This window comes from Elephantulus edwardii, unplaced genomic scaffold, assembly GCF_000299155.1.
Source record: "Elephantulus edwardii isolate Elephantulus edwardi_28Jun2011 unplaced genomic scaffold, EleEdw1.0 scaffold00283, whole genome shotgun sequence".
Taxonomy (NCBI): Eukaryota; Metazoa; Chordata; class Mammalia; order Macroscelidea; family Macroscelididae; genus Elephantulus; species Elephantulus edwardii.
Genome location: NW_006400033.1, coordinates 1,761,371 through 1,773,996, shown reverse-complemented (window position 1 = coordinate 1,773,996; position 12,626 = coordinate 1,761,371). Strand labels below are relative to the sequence as shown.

General features: G+C 52.5%; 1 protein-coding gene and 1 pseudogene across 1 annotated transcript in view; one reads left to right on the top strand and one right to left on the bottom strand.

Moving 5' to 3' along the window:
• LOC102870514 (B-cell linker protein-like) overlaps nucleotides 1–8,679 on the top strand; it is a 53,658-nt gene extending 44,979 nt beyond the window's left edge. Inside the window, exons 6-17 of the mRNA XM_006900393.1 lie at nucleotides 3,613–3,680; nucleotides 3,772–3,922; nucleotides 5,307–5,367; nucleotides 5,485–5,496; nucleotides 5,598–5,658; nucleotides 6,240–6,300; nucleotides 6,816–6,846; nucleotides 6,955–6,979; nucleotides 7,318–7,395; nucleotides 7,576–7,659; nucleotides 7,757–7,912; nucleotides 8,563–8,679. Of these exons, the coding sequence (XP_006900455.1) occupies nucleotides 3,613–3,680; nucleotides 3,772–3,922; nucleotides 5,307–5,367; nucleotides 5,485–5,496; nucleotides 5,598–5,658; nucleotides 6,240–6,300; nucleotides 6,816–6,846; nucleotides 6,955–6,979; nucleotides 7,318–7,395; nucleotides 7,576–7,659; nucleotides 7,757–7,912; nucleotides 8,563–8,679 (905 nt within the window). The remainder of the gene's footprint in view (nucleotides 1–3,612; nucleotides 3,681–3,771; nucleotides 3,923–5,306; nucleotides 5,368–5,484; nucleotides 5,497–5,597; nucleotides 5,659–6,239; nucleotides 6,301–6,815; nucleotides 6,847–6,954; nucleotides 6,980–7,317; nucleotides 7,396–7,575; nucleotides 7,660–7,756; nucleotides 7,913–8,562) is intronic.
• A 2,313-nt stretch (nucleotides 8,680–10,992) lies between these two features.
• The window catches only part of LOC102870109, an 18,961-nt pseudogene continuing 17,327 nt past the window's right edge, over nucleotides 10,993–12,626 (bottom strand).

Here is a 12,626-nt window from a genome sequence, read left to right as displayed (position 1 = left end):
TCCACTACTGAGAATATACCCTAAAGAAATCAGAGCTGCCACACAAAACAGATATATGTGCACCTATATTTATTGCTGTATTATTCACAATAACAAAGAGATGGAAGCAACCTAAGTGTCCATCAACAAACAAATGGATAGAAAAACTATGGTACATTCACACAATGGAATATTACACAGCACTGAAAAGCAATAAACTTGTAAAACATTATACAACATGGAAGAGCCAGGAGGACATTATGCTGAGTGAACTACCTCAGTCATAAAAAGACAAACACTGCAGAACATGGTTGTTCTAAAATAGGACACACCTGGCAGGGTGTTGGGGAGAAAATGGGAAAAGAGTGGATAGATAATGAACACTGAATTAGATCAGATGAGAGGAAGAACTGTCTGAAAGGAATATATGACTAGGCATTATATGTATGACAACAATCTGGAGCAAGGGCTACATTGCAGGTGGGCTGGGGAGAGGAGGGGAAAGAAATTTGCAACAATTTTTTTTTAAAAATGGAAAAAATACAGAGGAAGTTGTAATGTCAAATATGATAGCTGATTCCTGAGCTTCTCACTAACATTCATATCCTTAACCATCTTCACTGCTTACTAGCCAGGAAGGACAACAAGCAGGAGGGTTTAAGAACAGTGAGAGGCCAGTCCCATTTTAACTGGGTCTGCCCCTCTCTGTGAAGTAAAGGCAAACAAACTATGGCATATACTGAGAAGAATGATGAAAAGCCCAAAACTCTCAATCATGCTCATGAGAAACCTAGACTTAGCCCAAGAAGCTGTTGTCTGAACAGAATGAGGGAACTCTGTGTGGTTTCAAATTAGCAAACATAGGTCTCACGGTGTCAGGGTCAGAATCCAGCAGACATAACTAGGGGCAGGTGGGAAAAATGCTGAATACCAATAAGATAGTGGAGGAAGAAGCTCATGATTGGTGTCTTAGGCACTAAGACCTGAATAAAAGCTACCTGCTAAACTCTGAGCTCTCCATGGTCCAGACTTCCAGAGGAGGAAGCCATATCTACACAATATCCCACCTTATACATATCCCAGCTCAATGGCAGAACCTCCTCCATCACCTTTTGTCCTCAAAGGACTGTCTCTTCTTACTTTTGGGATGTATCTCTTCTAATCCATCTGTCTTTGCTGTTTATCTTTGCCTTTCCTCTTGACCTTGTGCTCCAAAAAGACCTTGACCTACACTAGCACTATTCTGAGCACGACCAACAATGGCCTTTCTTAGGGCCCCCATATTGTACACTAAATCCCAGCCCTCAGAGGTACACTAAAGTCAGCTCTCTCAAAGGCCCATGAAATTGGTATACACTGTGCTACTTCAGTACATTGGGCACTGCATTCACCCCTCCAGTCTGTCCCACCTGGCTTGATTCTTTAACCAGGTGAGGTGACTGAAGCCAGGGCATTGACCACACAGTAGCAAGAGCTGTATGTATCCTTTCTCTCAACCAATTTAGTCTGTATGCAGAGTAGATAATTTGAGAAACTGGACTATATGAAGAAGAATATGGCATCAGAATTAGAGGAAGACTCATCAACAGCCTGCAGATGACAAAATTTTCCTTGTAGAAAGGGAAGAAGTCCTGAACCACTTACTGAAGAAGATCAAAGACTACTGCCTTGAATATGGATGACATCTCAACATCAAGAAAACAGAAATCCTCACCACTAGATCAACAGGCAACATTGTTCTAGATGGAGAGAAGATTGAAGTAATCAACTATTTCCTTTACTTGGATGCACAATCAACCTCCATGGTAACAGCCGTCAAGAAGACAGAAGATGTGTTGCATTGGAAAATCTGCTGTTAAGGACAATACTACCAAGTGCTACACCAGCACGATGTCAGTTAAACGCTAAGGTGCACCTGATCTTAGTCCTTTCGATTGTTTCCTATGCATCTGAAAGTTGGGCAATGAAAAAGAATGATGGAAGAATAGAGGCCTTTGAGTTGTGGTGTTGCAAAGAGTACTGACTATCCCATGGTCTGCCAAAAAACCAAATCTGTCTTGAAGAAAGTGCAGCCAAGGTGCTCCTTAGAGGCTGGGGTGGAGGCTATGAGCAGGAGCCAGTCTTGGGAAAAGACAATAGGCTGAGAAAGATAGAGGAGCAGAGAAAGGAAGGAAGATCCTCAAATTGAGACACTGACACAGTGACTCACAATGAGTGTGACACAGCAGAGATGGTGAGGACAGTGCAAGGTTCAGATCTGTGGTTCACAGGGTCGTCATGAATCATAGTCAACTGGGCAGCACTGTGAAGTGCTGTGAACTAGCCAAGGACTGTGGTGCAGCTGGGCGGAAGGACACGGTCTAGCTGATCATGGGTTGAGTTTGAGAAGCCAGGGCAGGACTCCAGCTGAGCCTCTGTGAGTTCTAGTTCCAGGTTAGCGGTGAGGGGAGAACCTCAGGGGCAGCGGGGATCCAGACCACAGGTGAGGGAGGTGAAGTGGGACGTGTCTGGGAAGGGTGGGGCTGGGTCCAGGGAGGGGTATGGGCCATCTTCCTGGTACTGAGGAGATGCAAATGTTGGGAACAATTGGGCTCCTGTCCCCAAGGCCATTTGTAGCAGAGCCTGAGCCCCGAGGAGACATAGCTTCTCTACCTGTTCCATGGTGAGACCTGGTCTTGTACCTCTCTGCTGCCCTCCCACCCTTTCTCTCATCTCCCTTCTGTGCTGACCTCCCCTGCACTGACCTCCACTTCCCTCCTGTTGTACTGACCACTCCCGTCCCCCCCTCCTGTACTGACCTCTCCTCCATTACCCTCACTGCTATACTGCCCTTTCCTCCTCTCCCTTCCCTGCTGTACTGACCTCCCCTCCCCATCCCTCCCCACTGCTCTGACCTCCCCTTCCTTTCCCTCCCTGGGTCTCTCCTAGGATAAGCTTAGGGGAAACAAGCCCAGGTAAGTACCTGAGCTCCTTTCTTTCCTCCCTCCCCACCTGTCCCCCAGCTCCCTTACTGGGTGTCCTCATACCTGTCCTCTCACCTGGTGTGACCACTCTTTCCTGTCAGCACTCAGATCCCCCCCATCCCTGGTCAGTGGTTCACCCATCTTTACCCTTGTTACTCCCATGGTACAGGCTCTGCTTGAGTCTCCCCCTCCTCTTGCCATGGCCCACCATGTCACACAGCTCCGGGGTGCCACTGGCATGGTCATGTTGTGCATGTCCTGGAGTTGTGCAGTGTTGGAGTTGTGCACAAACTCTGCACTTCTTGTGCAGAGATGACTAGGTCTGATTGCAGGTTGGAGCCACCCCTGCCGCCCCCCAGATGTGTGGGTAAGTGGGTCCAGCGGCCAGTCGGGTCTCCTAGTGGCTCTGGCCACCTCTTGCTCAGAATGATGAAGCCACTGGAAGCTAGGTCTCCCACTTGTTTTGGTCAGAATTAGAGGTGAGGGGCTAGCAGCTAGTTGGGACAACCGACGCCTGCTTCCAAAAAGCCTCTCCCATTGGTTCTGCTGCGGTGCTGACCCTGCCTGTCAGGAATGGTCCCTCTGAGGTGAAGCACTGAAGCCACCTGTCAAAATGCACATGTTGTGATGGAGGGGGCTGGCGGAGGACTCAGGCCCATGTCTTGTCCAGATTCCCCAGCCTGGAGAGAAGATGCCCCCAGTACTCCTCTGCCTGCCCCAGGGAGCTGGAGACACAGGGTGAGTGCAGCTCCTGAGGCTTAGGTAGGAGATGGGGGGAGGCTGTGCTCACCTCCACTTCTGGGCCTCTTCCATTCTCACCTGTATTCAGCAGCCCTTCTTCAAGGCCCAGGAGGAGGAGGTGGTGGAGGTGGAGGAGGAGGAGGAGGAGGACAAATATGAGCTGCCCCCTTGTGAGGCTCTGCCCCTCAACATAGCCCCTGCACATTTCCCCGGCTCTGAGCAGGATTCTGTGTACCTGGGTAAGAGCTGGGAAATGGGGGATGGAACAGGACAGAATGTCTCCTTCCAGGGAAGGGAGCAAAGGCCTCCCTCTACCAGTGTTGGAGCGTCTGGACCAGGCACAGAGAAAGGAGTGGGGGTGGAGGAAGGGAGGAAGGAAGTGTGGACAGGGAAGGGGATGATGACTGGTAACCAAGGCAACTGTGGGGGAGCAGGAAACCCGGATAAGTCTGTGGTACTCTAAAGGCCCCTTCTGAGACCCCAGGATAACTTCTATGGGGGGGGGCAGGGGTCAAGGATCAGGGTGCCTGGAGCACCTGGCTGCAGCCAGCATGCCCCCAAAAGGCCAGAAAGTACCTGGGTAACAGCTGCCTCTGGTTGCCATGGAGACGGGATGGGAGGAGGTGGGCTCTAAGGAAGGAGGGAGGGAGGATATAAAGGAGGCTGGGGGAGCCTGTAAGCAGGAACTCCTACCCTCATCACAATGCACCCATGTTTTCTAGATCATTCAGGTTCTCTGAGCCCATTGAAGCCACCACTGCCTCCACCAGTCTTGCCCCTCTCTCAGCCTAACAAGGTGAGACCCTCCTGCTTCTCTGCACACAGCTTTCTTTCTGCCCAGTGGATCCCCTTCTAATTCCTAGTGAACAGGCTTTAATGCATCCCTTTGGCAGGGCTCCCCACGCTTGCATTCAGAGGGTCACTCCACAGGAGCTCAGGTTAGGTCAGCCCAGAAGGAAAGCAGAGCCCTGCATCTACGTGATTGTAGGCAGGGCTTGCCTGACTGGCCTGCGAGCCTGGCTTTCCTGCGGACTGGTGCTCCTCCAACCACTGCCAGCCTGTCCTTACTCCTTTTGTCCTCTGCACCATTATCACACAAGGCACTCGCTCATCCCCCAGAAGTCCTTACAGGCTGGCTGAAGATGAAGACCTCTCAGCTACCAGGTTCCCATTCCAGCTGCCATCCACAGAGGGACTCTGAAAACAGCAGCTTTCACTATGTATTATATTATGGGGATAAACTGACAAACTGATCAACCACAATGAGCCACAGCGTGGAGGCAGACCACTTGTCTGTGTCATCTTGTTTGTTTCTGAAGTCTATGTGTGTATTCTATCCTGGGAGTCTCTGGAAGGTGCTAGCAGCTCAGCAAGTATTTGACCACTAACCAAAAGATTGGCAGCTTGAACCCTCCCAGAAGCACCTTGCCAGGCCTGCTGACCCCATGGGGCTGCCCTCTGACACATATGGGGTCACTGTGTGCTGGTTTCCACTTAATAGCAACTCAATAATTTCCACTTAATACTATCACCTCTTCCTCCTCCTCCTCCACTTCCAAATGCCTCAGTTTCCCTCTGACCCTCACCCTACCCAGCCCTCACAGTCCTGCTTTGTGCCCACAGCTAAGGGCATCGGTCAGTCTACAGGAGGTACTGCAGCAGGGACTGCCCTATGCCAGGCAAGGTAAGGAACACGCCCGCTCTCTCCATGAGCCCTCACTGGGAAAGGGTATCCTCACTTCTACAGCAGGGGAGCAGGGGTCCTGCCTCATGTCATCTCCCCATTTGCTTGTCCCCCTAGCAGTCCCCCGAGGTAGGGCACTACCTCCAACCATATAGGAAGCCAATGCCTTTTCAGAGCGCACACCTGAGTCCTTGCCCCAGGCCCCTTGTGTGGCCTCTGGTGTGGCCCAGTCAGGACGGGAGGCTGAGGAGACCCTTCTCTGCCAGGACCCGCTACTCTAAGGCACCTGGAGTGAGCCTTTCACGGGGCAGTGTGGTGGCCACCTCCTGACCCATGCCTTTCCTTACACTGAGCACCCAGTTACTCCTGGTCCTTTCTCCCTGCTGGTCAGTAACTGGGATTCTCATCTTTTCTTTCAGAGCTGAGCACACCCACCAGAGTGGTGAGCAGTACCCTCAAACCTCCTGTTCCAGATTTTCTTTCAGGAAGTTGGCAGAGCTACAGAGGCCTAGGGATGGCTGGGGGTGGTGGCGGGAAACAGCCCTGAAACCAAGAAACTAGGGAACTAGGCCCTGGATGGAATCTTGTCCCTCCTGCCACAGGGCCTGGGTGGGGTGTCAGTCATTGATCTCTGTGAGCCTCCTGCCCAGGGCCAGGTGTCCCTCCTGGATGCCCACATTCACAGAGGGCACCTCCGAAGGCAGAGACCAATTGTAATTGTTCAAGCTAGCTGCGAGAAAGAAGCCCACATCATGAGGAGGAGGTCGAGTACCCAGGGTTGAATGCTCCCAGCTCTTGCTGCTTACTGCCAAAGTACCCTATGTCTAAACAGTAGGGCACAACCACACACGCTGCCCTCCCCCCCATTATAGGTGCCAGGCTCCCCAAAGAAACCTGCTGAAGACCTCTACCTGGAATGTGACCCCAGTCCAGGTGAGCCTTCTCACCTGCCCCTGCATGTCCTGTAACTGAGGGACTTTTCAGCAGCTGCTGCCAGGCCATCCTTTGGCTGGCTGGCCGGGGAGGATTCTCAACAGCCCAGGGTGCAAAGCGAAGGGTGCTGCAGCTGTCCTGGGCCCTCCTGGCCAGTATGGAGGCGCTGGCCCAGCCCCGAGCCAAGCCCAGCCTGCTCCCTGACTCTCTCTGTTTAGTTCCAGCTCTGACTCGAACTCCGAGCTCCCAAGTCCTGGTTCCGACTCTGAGCTCCCAAGTCCTGGTTCCCCCTACCCCTCGGTTGAGAGTATCAGTGGTGCCCAGGTAAGAGCCCCACCAGATGTGTCTTCATCTGAACAAACTCGAGAGACAGACACACAAACACAAAGAGAAGGGAGCAGGTGCCTTGCCCAGATATTAGCAGCCCTGACCTGGGGTCACATGTTCGCCAGCAGTGGTGACAGATTCGGTTCCTGTGCTCTTTCTGTGACTCTGCTCCCTGGTTGCTCCCACAGGCCCATCAAAACCCCACAGGAAGCTCGAAATGTAAGAGGGGAGATGATCTGGGCTGGGGGTGGGAAGGGTGAGGGGGGCCTCAGGACAGAGGCAGTGCTCTGGGGCCAGTTCGCCTCTGACTGACCTCCTATATCACAGGCAGCAGCGAGCGTCACCTCTAAAGGTGAGTGCAGGACAGCCACTGTCTGTAGACCAGTCTCCCTCCCACCCCAGGCCCTACTTTGCTAAGGAGTCTCTGAAGCCCTGGTTTCTACTAAGCTCAAGGCCAAGCTGTGGAGGGGAATTCCATGGTCATTCTCCAGGGTCTGTGCCAAACCAGAAAGCTCCCACTGTGCACCCAAGATCAGTCCTCATTTAGAGGCCTAGCTGGCAGGTGACATGGGACTCTAGGTCTGAGAAGGGCCGTGACATGCTGAATACCCTACTCTGGGCTGCTGGCCTGTCTTCACCCCCCACATTGCCCCACCCCAGCTAATCCCTTGCCTAATCTCCTAACCCCAGCTCCATAATCTTTTTCTTCCAGCAGGAAGGACACCATCTCTTCCACCTTTAGCCCCCACAAGGAACCCCTCAGGCGAGGTGAGGAAGGGCTGGAGAGGGCTGAGAACAGGGCTCTGGAAGGCAGGTCTCTGGGGTACAGTGTCCACAACTGGAGGGACACGCACTGTGAGTCTGTGGTCTGAGGCTGGCAGATGTGAATGCCATCTTGGGTCTCTGCTTGTCCCCTTCTAAGAGAGCTCTGTGTGTGTGTGCCCACAGGACAGCGGCCTGCTGGGTCAGCCCTGGTACTCAGGCAACTGTAACCGCCACGCTGTTGAGAGCGCTCTTCTCCGTCTGCACAAGGTGGTCATCCACGGCTTTGGGAGCTGGTGGGAGGGTGGGCTGGGTGGGCATCCTGAGCGTTCCAAAGGAAGGGCTGATGTGTGAGGCCTCTTCCCAGGACGGCGCCTACACTGTGCGCCCCAGCTCAGAGCCGCAGGGCTCCCAGCCGCTCACCCTGGCAGTGCTCCTCCACGGGCATGTCTTCAACATCCCCATCTGCTGGCTGGATGATGGGCACCACTATGTGCTGGGCCGGGAGGGCAAGAACAAGGAGGTAGGTGCTGGGGGAGCAGGTCCCTGACGCAGGAGGGATGTGGCAACATTGGCCTATGGGAAGACACACGCTGTGTACTTTTCTGAGCTGTGTAGGGGTGGCAGAGACCAGAGCTCTGAACCCTTTCCAACAGTCTAGCACTTTGGACAGACGCCCTGGTCTTGGGAGGGCACCCTCCGCCATGACTCAGTACACATAGGCTGAAGTTGGGGCTTTTGCACCTGTGAGCTCAGTACACATAGGCTGAAGTTGGGGCTTTTGCACCTGTGAGCTCAGACCAGACAAATGGAAGACCAGGGTGGTCCAGGCACCTGTCCACCCTGGGGATTCAACTTTGCACCTAGAATTTACTAGGATACAAACTGGAGACTCAACCACTACTCAGGCCCCCAAGCTGGAGGACCAGGACAGAGAGGCATAGCCCTGAAGTTAGTTCAGCCTGGCCTTGGAAATGCAAGTTTGGCCAATAGCAAGGCAGTGGGTACAGTCACACAAGACCTAGAGCTGGGCCAACAAATGACAGTGGCACTTCAAAGGGGTGAATAGAAAAGTAAACATTCAGAAAAATATCACCAGTGCCCCTGAGCTTTTTCAGGAAGGTCCCCCTGAGCATGAAGGGGAGGGCTTACTGTCTCTGCTTTCCTGCCCAGCACTTCGCCTCCGTGGCTGCCATGGTCCAGCACTACACGCAGCACCCCCTGCCCCTGGTGGACAGACACAGCGGCAGCCGCCAGCTCACCTGCCTCCTCTTCCCCACCAAGCCCTGACTCCACAGCTGGCTTGGACCCTTCCTCTTTCCTTGCCAGCCTCCACCACTCCAGTCTCTCCAGGCTCCTGCAAGTCCTCCACATTGAGAGAGGTCAGCCAGGAAGAGAAAGGTCCCCAAGGCTCACCCCAACCTGGTCCTGCCCCCTATCCCCAAGGCTGGGAGTAGGGGTCAGAAGAGCCTCATTCTGGACCTCCAGGAATGGCTATCACCTCCTCCTGGGGGAAGCTGGGCCTGCGGGGCCAGGGCCACTGCTCCAGCATAAGGAGAATCCACCCACATTCTTTTCTGGGCTCATTCAGGACTGGTATAAGTGAGGAACCTGGTTCCCCTTCAAGTCTCAAGCTTTTAATAAACATTTGTTGAATGGCTTCTTGAATCTTCTGAGTGAAAGGTTGCCTCCATGAAGTCTCCATGGGTCTCAAACCCCAGGCTGGGGCACAGCTGATGTCTGGGGATGCGGTTCCCTTGGGACCATTCCGGGTTAAGAGTGCCAGCCTAGTCTCTGACCCCCTTTCATGTGGCTTTTACACTTAGATAATCTGTCTAGTGAACTCTGGTGACCTAGTTAGTAGTAAGAAGCTGTGCTGTAATCCCAGAGGCATGCTGTTCGAATCCACCAACAGCTCTACAGGAGAAGGATAGGCAGTCTCTTCTCATGGGACTTACTGCCTCTGAAAACCCACTGGAGGGTCAGCTATGGGTTGGTTCCCAATCAACAGCACACAACAGCAACATCAGTGAGCTTTGGCAGCAGAGTCCTTGGGGAGCTGCACTGCGGCTTCTCTGCCTGTTTGAATCCACCAACGGCTCTCACGGCTCTCACGGCTCTCACGGAGATAGGCAGTCTCCTCCCATGTGATTTATAGCCTCTGTAAACCCACCAGGGAGCCAGTTATGAGCTGGAGGGTCAACTTTGGGTCCGATCTGATGGCAATGCGACAGACAGAAGCTGTGCACCAGGGAGGGAGAAGTATCTCTGGGTGGCTCAGGGCTGCCTTTGTCATGTTGTCGTTAAATGATGGGAATAGAGTTATTAAAGGGGAAGAAAGCGCAATAGCCACCCCAGTTACTAAAAGTCAAGAAAAGGTAGTTTATTCAGGCATGCTGTAGAAAAAGAAAAAAGTGGGAGACTTGGATAGCTGGCAGGTAGGCTAAACCTGAACTTCATCAGGGTACATTCTCCAGAAAGATTTCTATAAAATTAAACACTGTTGAAATGCCATTTACATAAAGGTAATAAAAGGGAGTGTCCACATATTTTGTTTTCTTGGCTTCTTAGATATCTTCTATTATGAGTGGCAACCTCAATGTCTTCATCTTATCAGAGACCAGGATATACACATAACACAGGAAGGGGACATACACAGTATGTGTTACAATGGGGGAGATACAAAGTCAGATGAAGCCATCTAGGCCAGGTTGATGTTGTTGTTGTTATGTGCCGTTGAGTCACCTACCACTCAGCGACCTTATGTACAACAGCTCTGAAGCCTGCCCTGTCCTGAGCCAGTCTCACTGACTCTGACACGCCTGTCCCTATTGCCTCAGTTACTGCATCAATCCATCTCACCCGGGGTCTTCTCCTGTGTTGTCCCTCCACCCATGATGTCTTTTTCCTAGTACTGGTCCCTCCTGGCCATGTACCCAGAGAATGTGAGACAAAGCTTCAAAATCCTATCCTCCAAGGAGAAGTTTGGTTTCATCCTCTCCAGAACAAACCTATTTGTTTTCTCCCCTCAAGCACCACAACTCAAAGGCATCAATTCTTCTGTTATCCTTAGTCATTGGCCAACTCTCTGATGCACAGCAAGTAATTGCAAAGACCATGGCCTGATCAAGCGCACCTTGTAATTGTTGACAACTTTCAATCTCTTCTCCATCTATCATGGTGCTGCCAGCTGACATCTTTATCTTCTTGATGTTGAGCTTCAGTCCATATTGAAGTCCAGGTTGATAGGGCATGAGAATGTAGATGAAGCAGACCATAAACTTTGATATTAGGGGCTTTCTTGCTTTTAAGAGATTAATGCTATATTGTGTAAAATAAAAAAAAAAAGCTTTGCCTGCATGGTGGGTGAAACTCAAGCATTGACCGGATGGAGGTTTCTAAGAATTGTCTACTGGCCATAGCATTTCAGAATCAATATTCACAAGCTATTGTTGTTGGGCAGCATGTAAATTTTTACACTAAAACAAAGCCAGTTCCACTATTTCCCAATACTAAGTTGCCGTTCAGTACTCCACAATGGAGAGAACGATGGGTCTGATTTTGTCTAAAGCCAGGTAAGGAAGTCCCAGGAAACACTCGGAATTAAGACGCACCCAGGCTGGAAAGGAAGCCAGTGGAGGCGGGCGCGGCCACGAAGCGGGCCAACACGGCCCAGGCGCGCCGCCGAGCGCGGGGTGCCGCGCTGACAGGGCGGTGGAGAGGGGAGCCCCCCCAGGAGGCCTTGCAGGCCAGCTGCCGTGGGGCGGGCGAGGCTCCTGCACGGAGGGGGAGCAGCGTGGGGACCATCCCCGCCGCGCTCGCGCTCGCAGCCTGGCTCGGCGCCCAGAACACTCGGTGCCGGAAGCGCATGTGACCGTGACTCCGCACAAGCCGCAGCGCAGGGAACAAAGGCTGGCTCTGCGCTGTGGCTCTGCCCACGACGCCAGGAGCCTCGGGTCCTAGCCGAGAGAGATGGTGCCCCAGTGGGGAGCAGGGATCCGAGAGCGCGGTGGGGATGGCGCGGAAGTTCTGGGGGAGATGGGTGCTCAGCTCCCGGGAAAGGGGAGTTAGGGAGTGCAAACCATCAGCTGCAATGCAAATGCGAGGCTGGTTGTAAGGTGGAGACCCGCCTGCGTCACTTCTGGATCACCCCCACAATTTCCTCTATCATCTCACTTCCCTAAACTGCAACACAGGTGAAGATAATCCTCTATACGTCACAGGCAGTTAAGAGGTTTAACCAAAGTCCGCCTAGCCTGAGGGGCGCTTCTCCAGCCTGGCTCCCCGATAAACACTTTGGAGAATTCAGGTCAATTAGCTGCCACTTTTTAAGTCAAGACTAGAGTGTAGTTCCGCCCGCTTGGGCAGCGGAAGAGGTGGGAGGGGTGAGGGTGAGGATCAGTAGCTGGGGACCTGGGACAGGCGCTGGAGAGAGGAAGACTGGTAGTCATTCTGGGGTGGGCGACCTTCACCTGGCACACCTCTCCTCCTTCCTGAGTGGGCCTAAGGGGCGGTAGAACTCGTCCATCAGCTAGATTTGCAGGTTAACTTCTCGCCAATAGCCCGCATCCCTTTACTCAAAACGGCCCTGGGGCCCATTTTTACCGTTTTGTTAGGTGCTGTGGAGTCGACTACAAGTCGTATTGACCCTCCGAAAGCCCTGCCCTGTGCCATCGTCATCATCCTTGCTTACTCTAGCTCATTGCAACAGCCTCCGTGTCAAGACCATCTCGTTGAGGGTCTTCTTCCCTTACGCGGACCCTCCACCTTTCCAAACCTGATGCCCTTTTCCAAGGACTGGCCTCTCCGAATAACATGCCCAAGTATGTGACATATTTCATCAGCCTTCCGTCTGAGGAGCATCATGGCTGCACTTTCTCCAAGACAGTCCTTGGGATGTTCTGTACACTCTTCTTCAACAAAGCACCTCAAAGTCATCAGTTCTTCTACTGCCATAACGTAGTCAATGCCTAGATTTCAGATACATAAGAAGCAATTACAAAGAATTGCTTGAATCAGATGCATCTTAGTCCTCAAACAGAGATTGCTCTCTTCAGCACCTCAAAGAGGTCCCTGACAGCAGACTTCCTGACTGCTGTTGCCAACGGTTGTTGTTGTTGTTATGTGCCCTCAAGTTGCTTGTGACTCATAGCGACCCTATGTACAAAAGCCCTAAACTTTGTTCTGTCCTGTGCCAATCGCACTGTCTCTGACACTCCCATCCCAATTACCCCAGT